We start from the raw sequence: 21,649 nt of genomic DNA, 5'->3' as shown, positions 1-21,649 counted from the left end.
CCAAGCTATAGCCGTTCTTGATTAATAAAACCTCAGAAGTCAAAAAGTGAAGAAAACAATAGTAACGCTAGAAAAAGCAAGTTGTCAGATTACAGATTTGATCCTTCAAGATAGACAGCATGTGAACAGTTCCACTGAAGTGAACCGGACCACTCTAACAATAAAATGTTGAAGGCATTCCTAACTGTCTCACGGGACAGTGGTCAGAATGCCGTTACTTGTAGCATCTGAAGAACCTGGAAAAGAACTTGTGTACTAGGCTATCCTCCACAGTGTCCAGCATCTTCCTCCCAGCATGGGGGAGATGAGAAAATCCAGACTCGTGATTCAACACGTTCTTAAATCAGGATATTCCTAAACATTTTGTGAATCCAATCTAATGCACGTGCCTCAAGAGTCTGAACTGTTCTGAACACAATTTTCAAAATTATATGCATGCAGCTGCACATAATTACTGGAATTTGAATACCCAAATAGCTAAGCATCTATGCGGTTATTTCAGCATGCATATGATGATGAAATTATGCTTCACACTTTCCCAAAATACATCTCTCAGTCTTTAGAGAACCTTAATTTAGTTCAAACAGTATTTTAATGCATTATTTTTATTAACTTACCCCATGAATTCTTTTTATTCATATCACATTTACTTGCATTTACATTTGACTGAAAGAGCTACATTTGCTCACCTACCTTGAATGCAGCTCTGGACTGCCATTGTTGTATTTACTTCCTCTTTCCCAGACACCAAAATCTGGTACACGATAGGCTCTTTCCACGCAAAACACAAGATTTTGAATGAAGGACACCTATAATAAAGAAAGAAAGAAAGAGAAGGCGAGAGAAGGCGAGAAGGAGAGAAAGGTGACTGAAGGAAAATGAACGCATACTTTCTTTTGTTCATTTTTTCAAAAAGACAAAGTTGTTTTTCCTCAGCCATCATAATTGTGCCTTCTATCCTTCCCGCCCCAGAGAATGATGTTCCCAAGTTCAGATAGTCTCTTTAAAACCAGTTTTTAATCTGTCCCAAATTAGGTGATGATGTGATTTATGTAGAAGTTCCTACAAAGCCAGGGATAAAAATGATTTCATATTCATGACACATATTTGAAGAGCTCCAAAAAGGTGGTATTTGGATCTTCTAAAAAAGATTTGTCCTACAAACAACATCAGAGAGCAAAAGAAATTAAATCCTACATGATTAGGACACAGAAATCTTGGTGCTGTTTCTTAATTCATTTTAACAGAATTGATATGCCAAAGTTTTATTTTACTAGCTCCAGATAATACATACTTACGCAGATTCAAACACACTCCTTTATAAACACAAATAAAATTCTGAACCAATTTATTGTAATTAAAATCTCCTCTTGGATCAACATGTTTCAACTGAATACTATAAGGTATTTAAGGGTATTTTAAGGTATTTAAGGTATTTTAGGGGTATTCAACTATAGCTGCGGACTTATTTAAGCAGATAGTTTTTCCTCATTTACACTGTTGAAAGAGACATTTGGAGTTGCTCAATTGTAGGGAAGTTACATTGATGATAAATTTTACAGTTCACCTCAAAGAGTCCACAGATTAGAACTTACAGGAAATTTAACCACAAACACAAGATTTACACTGGTTCATCCACCAAAGCAGGGATTTCATCCCCTCCCATTCAAATTATTCTAGGGGATTCTGTGGGAAAAGAGAATATTGCAACGGCTATAAACACAACCATACTGGGGAACTACAGAGGAGGATCCACTTTACTACAGTCAAGTGATTTTTTTTTTTTTTTAAAATGAGCTATCAGATAAAAAACAAATCTTTTACTGAAAGGTATTTGCTTCCATTTTAATTTACCTGCATATCTCTGTTTTGTCTTTTTCTCTCAATTTTTCTTTAAATCTTAAAAATGTTACTATTTCAGATACACCCTTTATGCTAATACCAGTCCACCAGCGATAGATATAGTTCTATACTTACTTGTCTCTCTATATACGCCTCTGCTAAAATTTCACTATGGGGTGCTCATGTACAATTATCTGTACACTAAATCTTTTCATAGCTAGTACTTTCAAGGAAACAGACTGTCCCACTCTTTAGATATGCCCGGTATTATTCATCCCTGTAATTTAGCATTTGGTTGTATTAAAATGAACTTTCTCCGAATGAAGCTAGAACACACAGTGATTAAGAGTGTGGCTTCTCCTATTTCTACCATTAACTGAAATTTAGATGCATTAGCTAAATGAAGAAGCAGAGAACCACATAGAAATAAATAACCTTACTGATGACTTTCTACCAGTGATGATGTTCAGAACACAGAGAAAAAAAATGGTCAATTACAGATATTTTATGAAACTAAAGGTTTCCAAATAGCCCATTTACAGAAAAAAGGCAGCAGATAACTGGTTGCAAACCAAAATCTTCATATCATGGGCATGTAAATGCTATAACCAAGTCAGTGCTAAAGCACTTACAGAAATTATGGATCGTGTGTGTTAGGCTTATTTATCCAGAAGTCAAGCATGTGGAGAGCAAGGTGTAATAAAGAATACACATGCAGTGTAGATGACTGCAAATACTAGTGTTACTCTGTTTTATGTGTAGATAACTGCTCTCAAATTCATTCACATGCACAATCATATACTGTTCCCTTCGTTACGGATGCAAAGATGCGATTAATTTTTCAACTGCAAACAGATGCAACTAGAGGGTAACTCACTGACAGCTGCCACGCCTGACATCAAGCAGCCTAGTATACAATGATTGCCTCCTAAGCCAAGAGTTCTGTGTACAAACATATTCATGCAGACAGCTTGCCAAATATCAACCATCTGCCAGCGCCTTCCACTGTGCTAGCACTAGTTCAAAACCCTCTCTCTATGGAAGGAAAGAGGCTAAATACGTCGTGCAATGGTATCATTGGAAAGAAATATCCAACTTGATGTCTGGGTAGCAGATTGCCACATCCACGGTGCTGCCAATGCTACTATGCTGAGTATTATCTAGACACACAGAAAAACTTGGAAATACCATAATTATGTGGCATTAATAAGATCTTAGAATATATCCAATTGTTAAAGCTATACAGAGACTAATAGAATGTACAGGTCTGTGGTAAGATAATCTTTGTATAAATCTCCATAGTCCACAAATTTCTAGGGTACGGTTGCAATGAAAGCTACATCCTGACATTGAAGCGGAGAACATCCACTGACTGGAGAGTCTATACACTTGCACTTTTTCTGCAGATTCTGTAATTAAAGATCTGGAGGATAATACAATTTATAAATCAAGCTAAGTAAATACATAATTATATACATTTGCCTCCTCACAGACATAAGGGCAATTCAGAGGAAATAATATAGACCTATCATATGATCTAACTCAGCGAGAAAGGAGACAAGTTGCATCACTTAGTTTTCTCATTATCTAAAGAAAAAACATTCATGAAGATGTAAGTTTTAGAAATATAATGCAAATACACTATTACTGGAAAAATCTCCCTTTTTTAAAATGGTAGTACTATATGTGCATTTAAGCTTTTTAAGGCAATACAGCAGTGATTATTAAACAGACAAGAGTAAATCTAAACAAAACCAGATTAAGAAAATTGGAAAAAAAAGCTAAAAAAAACCCCAAACATAACCTCATTTTAGAGCAGGACAGCAGGTTGTCCTGACATGACTTGTCCTCAAGTCAAGGCCATGGTGGCTATTATTATCTTATTTACAGAACAGTTAACAATCTTACAAACATCTCTTACCATGATAAAATTTTTTTTATTTTCAATTAAAGATACAGCAAAACGTCTTAACACCCATAGATTCATATGTATTTGAAGAAACTCCTTCAGCTTTCCAGAAAATTAACTCTATTCTTTATTATATTGAAATTCCACTGGACAGCATGCACTGACTGACAGTTTGAAATAAGATGAAAAGTGAGAACAACATAACTAGAAGTTAACTGTCCTAACAGACCTTTTAATTCTTAACCTTGTACCTTTCAGAAATAGCAGGGAACTATAAAAGTTTGCAACGTCATGTTACATTCACTCTTTGCCTATCTAACACTTTATTAGCTATTAATTTATTTCACTATCCATTCATTCCATTTACCTTTTCTGACTTCCATTAAAAGTGGAGAATATCTGCAGTGTATTTCCAGAACAATTATTTTACAGTTGGTAATTAAGTAGAACCAGGAAAAAAAAGAGCAACTTAATACAGCATGTGTTTTAACATCAGAAATCGATTTGTACCTCATCTGTATTGTAGATAATCTGCAGCCCCGAAGAGATCATCTCAACCAAATAGAGGAGAAATAACGACACTGCATTTATCTGAAGTAATTAAAGACAGAAAGGAAACTATAATTAAATTTATGTTTATTTGACTCCAATAAACATAAACAAGCTAAATGTGATATTACTCACTAACAAAGATGGTCCCAATATAACACAGTTTTGGTTCTTCAAAAATATTATCCTAATATACCAATATCCTAGATATAATGATGTGGAAAACATCAATAGGAAGAAATGCCACAAACAAGCACTGTCCTCTACAACTTCTGCTGCAGTATCACTTCTTAAATCATTTGAAACTCTGATATTAAAATGTTTTTGCTTAGGCATACTGCTTTGACCCACAGGCAATCACTTTAGTCACAAGCTGTTTCACATTTACACATACGACAATTTATTAGCAAATAGAGCACCAAGAAGGCAAGCAGCATATTGAACAGTACACAGCACATCTAAAAAGCAAATCACTTTATTCCTAACTGGAATTTTAGCATTATCATCTGAGAGCAGTACAACTGCAACGTTCAGATATATTTGTGAAAAACTGTTTTCTTTTGTAGCTCTACATAGCATTTATTAACAGTAATTACCTTCAGCAGGTGTACAGATGAGCATCATAATGTCAATTTATTAATGAATCAAAGAAAACTGCTTTTGTTACACAGAATTCCAATATAATTGAGAATTTGTACAACTTCAATAGAGAAAATAAGTTTATCACAATAACTTGCTTCAATGAGCTACAAAACTACAATCTCAGTATAGTAAATTTAGAGAAACCATCCAGAACAAAAAATTGGATCCTTATCTGAAACATAGCAGAATAAGGTCCAAATTCTAAAAATTCCAAAAGATTTAAAGACCACTGACTCCAGATTCTTAATACAATCCGAAAAGCACCAAGTACAGCAATAACGACAGACCAGCTACGTAATATATTCCATTCTTCCCAACTGAACAACCTCAGTTACTCTGTTTTCTATTGTCTCCACAGAGCTGAAAACCCTCTGTTCTTTGAGATTTGCTGATGACAGAAGGGAATGTGCATTCATGTGTATGGGAAGGGTTGAGTTGCCACAAAAAACAGAGACTTCAACTATCATACAGTGCTCCCCAGGTCCCAAAATTATTGTCTGCTCCTGCAGATGAAAGATGTGCATGTTCAGGAAGCTTCACATAGAAGTCCAAAATGCTAACTTAGGATAACTCCATAAATCATTTTTCGCAGACCATACATTTCCTGATTCCAACACATTTACTGTACAAACTATTTAAGTGATGCTGTCACCATGAAATTAAATAATTATCAACCTACTGCCACTTCTGGATAATTCCACTAACAATTTCCGAACTAAAAAGAGTACACAGAGTTATGGAATGCAAAAGAACAAGGTCATGAATGCAAAAAAGGGTCTGAAGGTAAAGAGAAAAAATAAAGAGGAAATCAACACTTTGGAAAATTAAAGACAATAAAACAATCAATTATGCAATGAATCTGACTAGGAACCACTACACAAAATAGTGAACAAATTTGTAACTAGACAAAGCTGTTGACAGTGTACATTAAATCTTTACTATGAATGAAAATTGCTCAGACTTAAGGAAAATTAAGCTGGGAACATTAATAAAAAATATAATATTCAATGTAAGATTACACTAAACCTTTCACTTTACTGACTACTTCAACATTTTTTTGCCAGGATTATTTACTGACAGCCACCTGTCGGTCTCAAAAAGAAGCAACTTCATAAACAACCCAACCATCTACCTCCACAAATCCCACAGTTATTTCGGTACCTTCTGACCAAAACATACCACTGAGCTATGTTTCAATACAGTCTGTCTTCTTCACCAAAAGATGCAGAAGGAATCTCAATTTTATCAAGTACAACACATCTAACAAATCTAAACAGACAGCTGCATCATGAAAGAATGGAAACAGCAATACCATTATTTAAAATCATCCAATCTTTCATTTACGCACACATGCATATTTTACCTGAAGGTGACCATATTCCTTATGGGAAAAGACCTCATCTCCAGTGTGTGCACTGAAAACAGAATGAAGACATTCAGATGGTTTGGGGTCTTGCTTAAATTGCTGAACCTAAAGGTGAATTAAAAGCAAAAAATAAAATCGAAGTCAATAATTTCAGTATGTTTGGCAACCACAAATTCACTACATAACTCAGGTATTTCAAAATTTCTTGATATGACCACTACGTAAAACTTAGAAGCAACAGTTCCTGAAACTTATAAGAAACTATTTCATACATACTTAAAGTATACATATACTTAAAGAATACAAATATTCAACCCATCTGTCTAATCTTTTTGGGTCTGGTAGAAAAAAAAAACTGTAATAGCTAGCTACAGATGCTTAGTCACTTCCACCTTCTGGACAGACACCACTTCATTTTACTGGAGCTGAAATCTTAGCAGAAAGCACGTTGAAGCATATCACGCCTACCCTGAATTCACAGATCTGAAATGTACATATAGAATCCTGACCCATAAGCTCTCAGCTGGCTCACCACCTTTCCCTAGCAGAGCACCATGAACGCAGCTACTCTCTCACATATGGGGCAACTCCCTTGCTCACTTTCCTGGCCTGTCCTAAAGAGCCTGTATTCGTCCACCACAGTGTTCCAGTCACTTGAGCTATCCTACCACGCCTCTGTGATCCCATGAGATCATAGCCCTGGAGCTGCACACATACTTCTATTTCCTCCTTTTTGTTCCCCATGCCGCATGCATTAGTGTACGGGCATTTCTGAGAGGCACCCAGGCATGCTGATTTCCCAGAAAGGGTACGAGAGCTTTCTTCTCCATAATGCTGTCCCATAGGTACCTCCTTATTTCCACACGTACGCTTGGGACAATTCCACTTCAGTTAATGCTATGTGCCTTCTGTTCACATCACCCCAGGCCCTTTGCTCGCCTACACCATCCACCACTTCCTCACTTGATTGTCGAGCACTCTCTTTCTCCCTCACCATTCCTAGTTTAAAGCTCTTACTGGAATGCAAGAGCCCAAAACTTATGTTGGGAACAATAGTCTTAATTTCTATGAATAATGATCCATAAAAATTAATAATTATTGTTGTACCATTTGACAATGTGACAAAGGTTTTAAAACAAAAAAGAAATTATTGTTATTAATAATATTTTTAAAGCCTTTTGGGTTATAGACCTACAAAAGTGTTCAGAAATTGCCACGTACAGATCATGTAACAAATGAACAGCTGCAAAAGCAAAGAATATCTAGTATAAAAGAGTACATAGGAAAACAAAGATTTAATTTGGTGAGCACAGTTTGTGACATTCAGATGTACAGTGAAATGTTTACAGATACTGGAAGGCAAAGCTGATAGCTTAAAAAGAAAACATAAAGATTATAGATAGGAAGACTAGTACCCCAGATTAAAATGACTTTTTATTCATGGACACTATCATTGAACCTCAGAATGAGTCTCTATGACACAGAATCTCTTATGATGGAGATGGAATGCGGTAAGATGAATAACTAATACAAGAGGTTAACAACAAAGCAGTGAAATAAGAACGACGGTGGTTTTAACGTAGTTTTGACTCCTTTTTCGTCACGAAATACAACGTCTGCTACTTTACAAAACCATTTGAGAAAACAATCTGGACTGTCAGAGAGCTGCCAATAGGGCAGAGAAAGGAGATCACATTCACAAAGAATAGAATGAAGGTAACAAAAGAAGAAGATCCTTCTCCATAATTCCTCAAGTCACGCTACGCTCTCCAACAAACAGTTTCTAACCATCATTGCCAGGACCTAGTCCATGTTTCACAACATTTTCAACACTGATCTTAACTTCATGTGATATTCTTCTCCACCAACAAATCATACAGAGCATATAGCATGTGCCCCAGAAGCAAGAAAGTGAATACTATTTTGTGGAGTTATCATGTCTAGTCCATGAACGCATTCAATACATTTTGGGTCATAACTCATATGTTCATTAGCAATAGAATATAACATCTGCAATTTTTGTCACAAGCAGCATCATCTATTCAAGTCATGCCTTAGTATTTGGACATATATAATTCATATTATTAAAAAATATCCTCCTTCGACATGAGGCAAGCACATACAGTCTCTCAGAATAAAGTCCAATTTGACTCATGTCTGTTAGGTATCTCAGACTGCTTATTACTACGCTGTGGGAAGAGAGAAGCATTTATAGTAATCAAGGCAAAAACCGGCAACCAGTATGTCAGCAGTGTGACACCTGTGTTAATTTAATGCTCATTATTCCTATCTGCAGTGATCATCCTCAAAACAAACCACTGCATGTCAAAGAGAAAAACAACAGCTCAACTGTAACAAGATCAATTTAGGTCAAGATTATTTAAAGATATAAGACTACAAAGAAGCAGACTAAGAAAACTGAGAAAAAAAATACCATGTCAGCATAAATACAACTGGCAATACACCTGATTTGCTTATTATTATTACTGATATCACATGCCTATAGACTTTACATTTCAGCTTCGTGCTTAGAAGTGATTGAAGCTATGTGGTAACACATGAGAGTTAGTTTTATTAATACAGTTAAAAGTCAGTGACATGAAACTTTAAATAATCACATGGAATATAGATATTTAACTACTTGTAGAATTACTGCTAACCACTGTGCAAAATTAATCCACCACATCTAAATTTTGATAAGGAGAAGCCCTGAATATTCAAGAATATTCAGGTTATACTCACAAGGGGATTACAAGCTGAATATATCAACTGTATTACAACGTAAGTAAGTTACCCTGTTTCTTTATTCATTTCGGATTGTTGCCCTTCTGAATTTACATCATTAAGTCAAAGAATACTGGATAGTGGCTGCTGAAGAAACCAAGCAAAATAATCAAATCACCTAGGTAAGGAGAACAACTGCAAATGCAATAACCAAGTTAACAGTGCAAAGAAAACTCTCCAGCCTTAGCTAAAATAAATTCTACATCTTTCCATTTAAGCATTAAAAACACATAAAAAACCCCCCCGATTACTAATGGCCTAATGTTTAAACGGGATAAATAACTGCAAAAGGAACCCAAAGAAGTTTCAAGTATGCTCTGCAGCTTACTTGGCAAAATGCTTGTGTCTTTTATACCCTAAAACAATGCTGCAACCTGACAATAGTGAAGCAGCTGTTCTTAGCTGGGACACAGTAATACTGCATTCCCTTTTTGAATTTTATCTATATTTAGAAGTTAGTTTTCACAGTTTAATTAATCCCTCAGAATTAAGTGAATGCTTGTGTCCACACTACAGTGTTTTACCTTATTGGCCTGACGCATGTAGCAGTAGAGAATTCCTCTCATACACTTTATAGCAGAATGCTCCAGTTCATGAGTCCTTCCCTTGTCATCATCAATACGCCTGGGTAAGAGAGAGAACTCATAAACCAAATTGGAAATACATTAGCGGGGGGGGGGGGGGGAAAAAAAGGAAACATTAGCGCTTTGGAATATTAAGTATGTAATTAACACTGTTGTATAGTGGTGCCCACACTCATATCAACATATTTATAGCCCAACCCATCCTTCCTTATTTAAAAAAAAAAAAAAAAAGATTTTTTTAGTTTATGTTGCAACTTACACAAACATTCCTACTTCAAGATTTAAAAAAAAAAAAAAAAGTCCTTGCTGATATTATAACATTGCAAGCCACTGTTCTGTGTTCCGTGAGAGATCCAAAACACAAAGGCAATTTCTCTTTAACTGTACAAAACATCCGCTGTTCATAATCAAGCAGTCACTTTCCAGATGATGCTGATAAACTACAGCTGTGCATACAAGAGGCTGAAAGTTAACTACTCTGAATGTCCAGAAATGTGTTTCGATACCTTAGTATATGTTTTTACACCATGAAATCAAACACCACTCTCAATTTCTATATTACTAAACGTATATTAAAACCAATGCCAAATCCCAAGTTATTTTAACTATAACAAATGTATAATGTCTAAACAATCTTGATCTTTGCACTCACGTGTTCTGTCTCTTCCAGTTCTCAATTTTTGATTGAGCCTTTCAAGGTGAAAATGATGTTTTCTTACATATTTGTAACTTACAACAACATATCTCTGATACAAAACAGCATAATATGCTCACTGCTATTTCTCAGTCCACTTCATAGCAGTTACTAATTTGATTACAGCTAAGTGGATGATAACTACACTGCAAATGAAGCATATCCTTTTCCACCATACTTAACGAGTTAGTAGTTTATGCCCAGGTTATGCCACCTACACTGAAATTAGGAAGGTAGCAGTAACTTCAAAAATCATACACATCCAGAAATCGTGCTATTTAAATAATAATCTTAGATATGAGAAATGTACTTGGTTTCAATTACAAAGTTGAAACAAGGGGGGAAAAAGCAACCCCACAAGGAATAAAGCCAGATAATGCAAAATTAATAGGTTAAGAAATTTTAAGCAGCAGGATTTATTCTCAACTTTATCATAATTCCAAAGAGCAATAAGAAGCACATGTAAAAGCTCTGCAAGTTTTCATGTTACAACATTTTTCCTCTATTCACGATAGCAGTGTTTGTCTTCTTAACACGCTCTCAAGAAATTCAGCTTTTATGAAAGCAGACAGTAGCACTGGCATGAGTCAAGTAGAGTAATCTGCATGTGGTAGATAATGCAGCCTTCCACACGAGTCTTGTATCTTGGCTCATTTCAGATTTTAGCCTTTCACTTAATTTCAATCACCAACCTTTGCCCATCAAAGAAAATTTGTTGTGCAGCACCTGAAGTCCAGGGCCCTGTTCTGAGCATAACTGGAAGTAACACAAACTACTTATCTTGCCACCTTGCCCTTCCTTTAACCTCCAACAAATTTCATATATCACCTTCTATGGTTCTACATATTGGAAATTAAAGACTGACTAACTCGGGCAACATTATGCCATGCTCTCTTCTATGAATTGCTGACGATTCCAAACAATCACCCCTGCCCCTTCCATTCTTCCTTCTAAATTTCTTTCTATTTTTTTGTTTTCAAATGCTTATATTTCACCAACAGGAAGAGGAATTAAAAGAAAAATGCAAAGATTTCAGTATAAGAAATGAAAGTAATAATTACACATTCTGAATGTTAATTCCTTATAATTTTTGCTAGTTTCTCAAAATTTTGAAACCCATTAGATATCAGGCATGGCATCTCCAGAAGTAAACACAGATCTCTGTACGTCTTCTCTTTCAAAAAGCATCATTTTCTAACAACATTTCCTAGAAGACAATTTTAATAACTTTTTTTCAGACTGGCATCAGAGGTATAGAATCTAAAGCAATAAATGGAAACAAAAAAGAAACTCAAAACTTTTTATCTGCAAAGTAGATCATCTTTACTTCAACAGTAGCTCCTCATATTATTTCTGGCCCTTCTTCTGTAACATATACTAGAATTTTGTCCAAGAATGTGATCACTACCTCATACGTGAAACTGATTACTAAAAAGAGTAAATTATTCAATATCTGCACACCATCTTCTTCCTTAAAAACACTGCATTTGAGTTATCATCACCTCTGTCTGTGTTTTCCCGGGTGGCTGGGGTAGCAAGGTTGGAAACAAGGAATACTAAATCTCAGAAAGCAATTTCCATAGTTATTTGACCTAAAGGAGAGGGAATTATGAATAAATTATTATGGGAAGTAACTCTCCCATAGTTCTTAACATCATAATACACCACACAAATTCCTAACCTACTTCTCTAATGAGTCAACAGTGGAAATGGAAGAAACGGAAAATAGAAGAGCTAACAACTGAGACTGCCCAGCCTTTGTACCTAGCGAGGATGATAGTCACTATCATTTCCCAAATACACATTTCTCAGCATTCAAGGATTCAGTTTCCTGCAAGTACCCAGATTGTTACTACCTGCAACAAGCCTGCTTCTGCTCTGAACTCTCCTACTACATTTAAAATGAGCAGTATTCCTTGATTACAGTTTGCCGCAATAACCTTTATTTTTAATAGAATGCATTAATTCCTCTGTTTCAGAATATTGGTACCAATTAAATCATATGAAAACATGTTTGCTTACCAAAAGTAGAGTGGCATTTTTTAACCTAGTAGCTACATAAATATTTTTATTGAGATTTGGAAACATGTACCATCTCTATGGGTTTACAAAACTATTTTTGATAAAGCTTCATCTTTTAAAACATTCCCAGGGAACTGCATAAGAAAGAATGTAACATGGCAGAGATGCGAGTTTAGAAGTTATTCACCTGTAAGCAAGGGCTAATGCCCAGGCACATGCAGCACAGTAAAGACTGTCGTGTACTTTTGCCTTTTGGTTATCCCCATATGTCTTTGTAGGAAACAGACCTGTGGTGGGGCTTTGATGAAGCAGCAACGTTGACTTAACTGGAAAAAGGAAAAAAGAAAAAGTGGTATTAACAGCACTTATATTTCTTCCAGTTTCTACATAGATTTTCAGGAATAAATCAAGGTGTGAACAACCTGTTAGAGCATGCACAACATAAAACAGAAGAGAAAGAAAGGTAAGGAGGAGAAAGCCACACAAAAAATTTTTTGTCACGTTGTTTTTTCAGTCAAATTAGACCTTTTTACAAAAAATCAGTATTCAAAACTATTTTTATGGCTCTGTTCTAGTACAACCCTCTCTGTACAGAATCTCTACAATGCAACCCAGTAATTTCCCTTTTATTTAAAAAAAAAAAAGGGGGGGAGGGGGGCTACAGTATGTCAACTGCCCCCCCCAAATAATTTAAATAGTTAAACTCTGCAGAACTGTACATTCATAAAAATCAAATTTTTAACTTAGGCCAGACGATTGTATCAATTTTTTTAAAAAAGGAAAGGAATGAGTAAGTAAGGAGAAAGGACAACTACGGTTATTTAACTCAGTACCTTGACATAAAAATAGAACAAGACAGGAATTTTCAAGTTGTCAAAACTGAATTAGAAAAAATACTAAATATTACTTTCTTTCTTTTTGTACTTTAATATTTCGCATTTTGTGAATTGTTTTCCTAAAACTGTGTAATAACCAGCGTGCCACAAGATTGAAACAGGGCTTAATGTCCTTGAACGACCCTTCTAACAATAACCTGTCCATTATAAGACAAGAAAGCAATTTTCTTCCAGAATGTTATCAAGCATCAATTTAAAAAAGCCTCTTTATTGTCTATGTATTAGAAATTAAGTATTTTAAATGAAAATTACTGGGGTTTATGGCTTTTTGCATTATATTCTTCGGTGACTTAATACATTATAACAAGAACTTTGATAAAATGTTACCTGAAAAAGTCAATAGAGATAATTATAAAATGAAGTATAAATCCAATAGTAAATTTTTACTGAGGCAGCAGACTGCTTGCAACATAAGTGCCCAACAGCTAAATAGCAAGCACCACCACAGATTTGCTGCTGCCAAGCATTAAAAGTAAATTGAACAGTCATCTCCTCTGTAAGAAAGACAAAAGCAGTGCATCTATGGATAGACCAGGCACAACTCACAGATTTCACTTCAAAAAGCAATTTGAATGAAGGGAGTCTCATCCCACATTTTTAGAATGATGGAAAAATTGCTCACTATCCTATACCCTTGCCTGACTAAGACTTAAATTTTAAACAGTCAATTGCACAACCATTAGAAAACCTGATCTTAGAATACAGACAGGACTTTATTATAACACAACCCCCCCCAACACCCAAAACAATCAAAATAAACCATTGTTTCTTTAACACGCATGTTTTTGGCTTAAAATGATCTCATAATGAAAAGAAAAACACTAAAGTTGGTATAAAATATGTTAGCTAACAGATAAAATTTCAGCACAAAAATCCATTATGGCACCATCAGTTACAAAAATTAACTTCTCACTGATGGCCTGTCAAACTGTTATAAGTACTACAAGAAAGCTTTCTTCCATTTAAATGTTTCCTCAGCTGTATCTGGCTAATGCCACAATACTAGCTACCACTTTATCCAAAATAATTCTAAATTCAGTCTTACAGCTGGACTGGATTTCCAATATACATTTTCATTTTCAGCAAGAAGTGTAATTCAGCCCTCCAGTTTTTGCACCTTTCAAACTCCCAGCAGAAATTTAGGAAACTATCCTCAAGTAAGAATAATGTAGCGATGATATTTAACATGTAAATATCAATTCCAATTCATAGCTGGGTTAGCTCAAGCATCAAAAACTGCTCCCCATCCAAGACCATCAGGTGCAACTCAGAATCTGTTCTACCATTTGACAAATGCAAATGATCATTCTGAACACTATTTACAGGTCATGATTTTTCAAGCAATGTAAGAAATATCCAAATACATGCATTATATTATCACAGGAATCTTATGAGGAATTGTAATGACAGAACCCTTTACCTCTCAGAAAATAAAAATCCTTATTAAAGACCGCAGATATTATTTTAAGACAAAGCTAATTACTGTCATAACCATAACTGTAAATATTTTAGTAAGTTACACTGAAAATCTTTCATGGTAGGAACAATTATTAACTTACCAATTCTGTAATAATGATCTAATTTGTCCCACAGACTTCCCCCCTCTGGTTTTGGAAGGTTAATACTTTTAAGTGGCTCATAAATTGAACCTAAAAAAAAGAAGAGAAAAACAAAATCAAGATCAGAATTAGTTTCATAATTCCACTATTGCTAAAAATTACTGCAATATGATTTTTTTTCATGTTTGTTATACAAAAGCACAATTTATCGAATTTCAATTCAAACAAAAAAAAGTTGTAATTTCTATAATTTCAGAGAATAGATTTCTATACACATTTTTTTCTACAGTACCTGTCCACACAAACAAGACCTCCATTTGGATCTCCAATGACTTGCAGATATTCAGCTACACCAAATGCTACATAAATGTATAGTTTAATTATTGAAGACAGCCTATTAAATGTTAAGAATTTTCTAGGAACATTTTCTTAGAAGTTAAGTATGCTACAGACAGAATTCCTAAAGATATGTAGAAAAACAGAAGGCAGAGGGACAAAAGTAGCCCAAATTTAACTATTACTTCGCTACCTGCCCTCTAAAATGAAGACGTACAACACTATTAGTGTTTTACCTATCCTAACCTCGTTTTCACCCACCACCACAATAAGCCTAGCTGATTTCACGTCTTGAATCAAAAAAGGGTTAGCTTGTTCTCACATACTACCAAAGCTTAAGCAACCTATCCAACAGATAAAGCCCCCAGATTACCTATATTCCAGAGGAATACTACACTACCAAATCCACATCTTTCCTTCTCAGTGTCCCACATATTGACTGCTTCCCTATTTGCACCTGAAAAGTCCGTTCTCCTGATATCTGAAATGACCTACCTATCAGAAAGACACGATTTCTTAAAAATTACTGGGGCAAACCATTTCCAACTTCTAATTTAAGAGTAACACACTGCTCTCCTTCCATAAATCACTTTGGCTTTATTCAGTGTTTTGGATGGCAAGATCTCCCACAGAGCCATTTGATAACAGGAAGAATGAGAATTTCCCCTTTCCGGACTGCATGCTGTCCTTCTGAAAAGCTCAGAGAAATGAACTGCCAGCAAAGCCCAGCCAGCCAAGCACTTCTGGCAGGATGCAGCAGAGTGCTCCTATTCAAGTCACCTCTTTCGCACGCCCAGCACATATCCAAGCATTAGACAGGAGATTGTCCATATACAGGACTCTCATCCAAAGGAAATGAATGTATGTGGAGTGGTGACAGAGGCTTTATTCATCAAGTCCTGTGGTGGGGAGGTTGGAAAATGTTTTTGCCCCTCAGGAACTCAAACCCCACCCCGCAAATTAGCATTACTTTTGCTTTGCAATTGTAGTAGTGGGGGAAAAAAAAAAAAAATCCACCCCTCCTTGAGCAGACTCCTGTGGGTCTGTTGTGCATGGATTCTCTGGTTTAACAACACATCTGAGCTTCCCCTACAGCCTTTCCTTTCCTCATTGGGAGAGGTTAAGTTACAAACAACATGTGCATGTGGGGAAAGGGCCTGAGAGGGAAGCGCAGAGAGCCCAATTTATTTTAGTTGACTAAAAAAACAAAGCTAAAAGAAATGAAGTTTATCTGTAACGGAGGAAAAAAAACAACTTGTAATACATCACACCTTTTCACAGAATCATAGAATCATAGAATAGTTTGGGTTGGAAGGGACCTCTAAAGATCATCTAGTCCAACCCCCCTGCTGTGGGCAGGGACATCTTCAACTAGATCAGGTTGCTCAGAGCCCCGTCCAACCTGACCTTGAATGTTTCCAGGGATGGGGCACCCCCCACCTCTTGGGGCAACCTGTTCCAGGGCTTCACCACCCTCAGCGTAAAAAATCTCTTCCTTATATCTAGTCTAAATCTACCCCCCTTTAGTTTAAAGCCATTCCCCCTTGTCCTGTCGCAACAGGCCCTGCTTTTGTATCTTCTGTTTAAAAATCAACATTCTTAACGCCATTTAAATCCATTTTTCAAAGCAATTTTATCTTTCTACTTCTTTTTGCCTAGGAATCCCTGTCCATTAGAAAATTTGCAATTTATATTGTCATACTATTAATTCAGTTACCTTGCAAAAGCACACAACACAGTGACCTGCAGTAACTGTAATTTTATAAGGTGATTCAGTGAAAGTAGGACAGAATATGCATAGGAAAAAATCTTCAGTAAGTCACGTATTGCATAAAAAGTAGCAAATTTAGGAGAAATATTTACTTACTAGTTTTTCAAAGACAAAGATTCTTACTCTTAGATTTGTTAACCTTATAACACATACATAATACACTGTCCTTTGTGTGTGAAAAAGGTTCAGAATGTCTATTACTTGCAGATTGTTAACCCCAGTACTGCACCATGAAAAACAGTGGAGTATTCACAGGCACGCACACTTATACACACAAGTCAAAAGTTTCTAAAATAAAATTGTTCTAATTTACATACTTACCAGACCATCTGTGACCCTCTGTGGCCAACAGAGAAACAAAATAAAGTTATCATGAACAAAAAGCATATTCTCCTTTTTCAGAGCATTCAAAGATTTGAATTTTGTGCAGAAAGAAGACTGAACAGAACAAAGAGCATAACAATGTCAAAGCACCACCATCTACAAACTATATTCTTTTAGATGTTTGGAACTTTACTAGCAGAAATAAATTAAAACAGCCAGAGTATACTGTTGATGAAACAAAAAGGTGAAATTAATTCAAAGTTCAAGAAAATTGACAAAAAGTAAAGTTTTATGCCTTGAAAGTATTCCTTAAAAGTACTCCTACTACGAGCAGGAGAACTTGTTTAAAGGAACACTCAAAATCAAAGTTTTCCACATACTCTTCATTAATTCCTCATTAGCATCTATATAGTTCATGTTTTCCTTGGATGTTTACAGCATTCTGCTGGACAAATGCTGTGGTAAGTTATGTTTCATTAGTATCACAATCTAATCAAAAGCAAGAAACAGATAGGGCAAACATGAAGCTAGCTGCTCCTTCTGTGTGGTTTTGTAATGAGACCATAACCCAGTGGAAGCTATTTTTAGGATGGCTAAAAAAAGCCCATCTATACTCTTTTCCAAAAGCTATTTAATAGTTCATTTCAGCAAGACAAAAACCTGCCATAGAAAGCTATTTTCAATTACATGTTTAAAATAGGTTTTCAAACTGAAAAAAATGACAGCAGCAAGACTCTGCAACACTTAAACATGAAAGAATGACATATGCAAATAGTACCCTTGAGTTCTCAGTTTGTACGTTAGCATTCAGAAGAAACCGAATGAAGACATTAATTTCAAATACTATTTTTCATAAATATCTCATTTCATTGTAACCATACAGTGTGAGTTTTATTTTAGGTAAATAAGTATATATGCTAGGAAGGAATATAAAAAAATATTTTGTTGATTTAGTATTTCTTCAGCTGTACACCGGTGTAACAACCCTGTACAAAATTTAAATAGGGTACATGGTAGTTCAGATTTTCTTCCACAAAGAATGAAGTACGTCCATTACTTCCTTACATCAGAAGTGGATTGCTGCATGTCAGTAACTACTTCAAAATCACTAAAAACCCAAACAGATAGGAAATCAAAGTGTTGCTTCCTGCATTAATACATTTAATGTCTGATAAGAGAACACTCAAAATCCTTATCCCAAGTCCAATTAAATCCCTGTTTGTCTTCAGATATTGCACTGACTAAATACACTATATCCATACTTTGAATCAAAAATTAATCCCCTTTTATTTCCTACCACATACAGGTTCCAAAGTAATATGATTTCACCATTCATCAGGTTGAAGAATTACTAAAAAGGATAGTCATTTCCTTTCAAAGTATTAGAGAACAAGAAGAAATCTGCAACAGCCCAATAACTGATAACAGAGACATCAATTACTAGTGTAGAACTAAAGTAATAAACAGAGAAGATATTTCTGACTTAGCTAAGACATGGAAACTGTAAGAAAACATTATTCAGCAGGTGAAACTCAAATGTACAACAATTCCAGGAAAAATTTATAATTTAATTGTCTCTTCTAAGCAGAATACAAAACTGAAGGAAAGTAAGGGAAGTTCTCTGAGGTGAGCTATTAGCAGTGTAAATACTTATGTATATCAACCTCTGGAGGCTGAGACTATTATGTCATCCTGATGTTAAAGTACTTTCCCATCCACTTCATTTTTATTCCATTTATACTTCAGACTAGCATTAACTGCTCTTCAGGAAAGAGCTATAAACTGCCTAGATGTTTAGATTTAAAAGCTATGGCCACCATTTTGAAACCCTGCTCCCAAATTCATCTATACAGAAGCTTTGAACATCCACACATCCTTGAAGATGGCAGCAATTGCAGGTATTAAAGAAAAATAGGCATCAGAATGGAATTCTGGACCTAGTCTATGGATAAAGATTTGCATATTTCAACAAGGATTGATTATTCAAATTTTTCAAAGTACAGAATTTAAAAAAACAAACAACCAAACACCCCCCCCCAAAGTTTAATCACAAACAAATGGAAGCAACACAGCAAGAATTTTTTTCCCAACATTTCACATGCCAGAAGAACAAAAGAAAATGTTTACTTGCATAATTAAATCAGCACAGACAAAAAAGCTGAGAATACCAGGTTTCTTTCGAGATTTGATGAGACTAAAAACTGACCACAGTCCTTTAATGCGACACTAGTTCTGGATATAATCCAACACTTGCGACATGAACAAGTTCTGGATCTCAGATCACAGTAACCTTCATTACCCGGTATTCGTACCGGCAGCAACATCTTCACATTACAGAAGTCATTGGGACCAAAGAGGATTTTATTTTTTCACACAGCAAAGTTTAAGAAATGATACCATATGAACAAATCACATCCTCCCAACGTCACATTTCCCTTCCCTCGAGACCTCTCCTGCAATCTCTCCTGAGCTCAGACTTAATACAGTACTGGAGAGAAACACTGTTGGATGCAATACAGTTTATTCTAATAGTTGTCTGCCATGAAATACATCTGCTTTTAAGTCCAAACCCATGTAGTTGAGCAAGGTGATAACAGAAAATAATTTTCAGAAGCACTTCCACTAGAAGGAAAATTCATTTCTCACATATGTAAATATCTGAACTCTGATTCCATGAACTTAACATGTACCAACTGTGCTGTTGCTGGTGGGGATTTTTAATCACTACATACAGGAGGAAACTATGATCTCATAGCTGACCCTGCCTTGAGCAAGAGGCTGGAGTAGATGACCTCCTAACATCCCTTCCAAACTGAACTGTTCTACAATTCAATGAAAACATGGTAAGGAAATGCAGGAGAGGGGCTGGGGGAGGAAGAAGAAAAAAGTATTAAGGTATTCCTCTATCTGAATAAACATTAGGAATAAACACAAGATACAAAGTGTTACGTAGGTTGAGTAATGATAACAACACAAGTAAAAATGAGTAAAATCTTGTAATAGTTTCATCTAAATAGTTTTAAAGTGACAAACTTTTCAACTATCATTTATCAAGAAAAATCATGTGTTAGACTATGCATATACTTCAATTACAATTTCATGGAGAAAGAAAAAAGTATGTTCCAATTTATTCTGTCCTTTCTCCATTTCCTAATCATCTTAAGTGATTTCTCTCTACAGTACATTATACTTAATGGAAATTACTGATTTCAGCATTCACAGTAGCTAACAACACACAGAAGTTACTAAACACCAGAAATAAAACACTGACCGTCAGGCCAGCACACAAGAGCTTCACATAACCAAAATACACCAAAACGCCAATGTCTACCACACAAGCCTTGTAAATGCTACAAGCAAGGCAGAAAACCATTCAGGATATGCAAGGCAATCATTGCCATTTCTAAGAACTCGAAACAAGAGCTCTTAAAAGTACTAAAAATGTTTATTTTGCATCATAACAACAGTAACATCAAGTATCAATATAATAATTTGGAAAGAGTAATTTTTTTATTACAATGTCAACACTTCACATGTCCTTTGACACTGAGAGGCAAAACAGAAGTGCCACAGGCAGGGCAGGGTAGTTCAAGTGACTCTGTTGTGGCAAGAGACAGCTGAAATCCCCTTCCCTGGTTACTCTCACTAGCACTTGTACTGCTTTTGTGTTTCAACACAGACTAAACAAGAGTCCTATACAGTTTTCCCCAGATCAGCGAGCTTCACATATGGACACATTTGTTCCAGTCAAACTCTTTTCAAAATATATTGAGCTAAAACAGTAATGGTCTTGACAACCTCACATATTCTAGCTTCTAAAGAGAAGCTGTGCCAGGGGGCTTTATTTTGCTTCAACTTAATTTCCAAAATTCAAGCTTTGGAACAATGACTGACTTACTGGAAATTTTACTTCTTTTCTCTAAACCAGTCACATTGGGTTTTTTGAGGAGTTAAATCTAAACACCGTTCTTGGTGCACCTTTCACATGACCATCATCTTAAAAGAGAAATTTCAGTTCAGAGATTGTTACACTGAGAGATACTTAAAAGAACACAAAACACAAATAAAATAGGAAGATCTGAACAGTAGATTTCAATCTAAGTAGATTCCAATTTTCAGAAACTTTCACTGAAAGAGCTCAAATTTTTAAGTTGTACTGTACAGTGCTAAAAAATGGCTAGCACAAAACACTGCATGAAACACAAAACACACAATTATTTTTTGTTGAGTACAAAACACAGAACTGCACACTTACCAAATTTTAAAAAAGCATGCGCAGAGGAGGTTCTGTCATCATCCAAATTGGCCATTTCAAATTGGTGCAGCTAATCACAAACGTCTCAGGCTAAGCTACAGCAATTTTCAAAACTG

At 35.5% G+C, this 21,649-nt stretch overlaps 1 protein-coding gene across 1 annotated transcript in view; it reads right to left on the bottom strand.

The window, feature by feature from the left end:
• The window catches only part of PHKB (phosphorylase kinase regulatory subunit beta), an 81,676-nt gene extending 60,027 nt beyond the window's left edge, over positions 1-21,649 (bottom strand). The window contains exons 1-7 of the mRNA XM_009276706.1: positions 21,534-21,649; positions 14,848-14,937; positions 12,580-12,718; positions 9,617-9,716; positions 6,306-6,413; positions 4,262-4,342; positions 694-809 (exon numbers count right to left, since the gene is read on the bottom strand). Of these exons, the coding sequence (XP_009274981.1) occupies positions 694-809; positions 4,262-4,342; positions 6,306-6,413; positions 9,617-9,716; positions 12,580-12,718; positions 14,848-14,937; positions 21,534-21,588 (689 nt within the window). The 5' untranslated portion in view covers positions 21,589-21,649. The remainder of the gene's footprint in view (positions 1-693; positions 810-4,261; positions 4,343-6,305; positions 6,414-9,616; positions 9,717-12,579; positions 12,719-14,847; positions 14,938-21,533) is intronic.

The sequence above is a fragment of the Aptenodytes forsteri genome, unplaced genomic scaffold (assembly GCF_000699145.1).
Source record: "Aptenodytes forsteri isolate BGI_AS27 unplaced genomic scaffold, ASM69914v1 Scaffold33, whole genome shotgun sequence".
Lineage (NCBI taxonomy): Eukaryota > Metazoa > Chordata > Aves > Sphenisciformes > Spheniscidae > Aptenodytes > Aptenodytes forsteri.
This window is presented reverse-complemented; position numbering and strand designations above follow the sequence as displayed.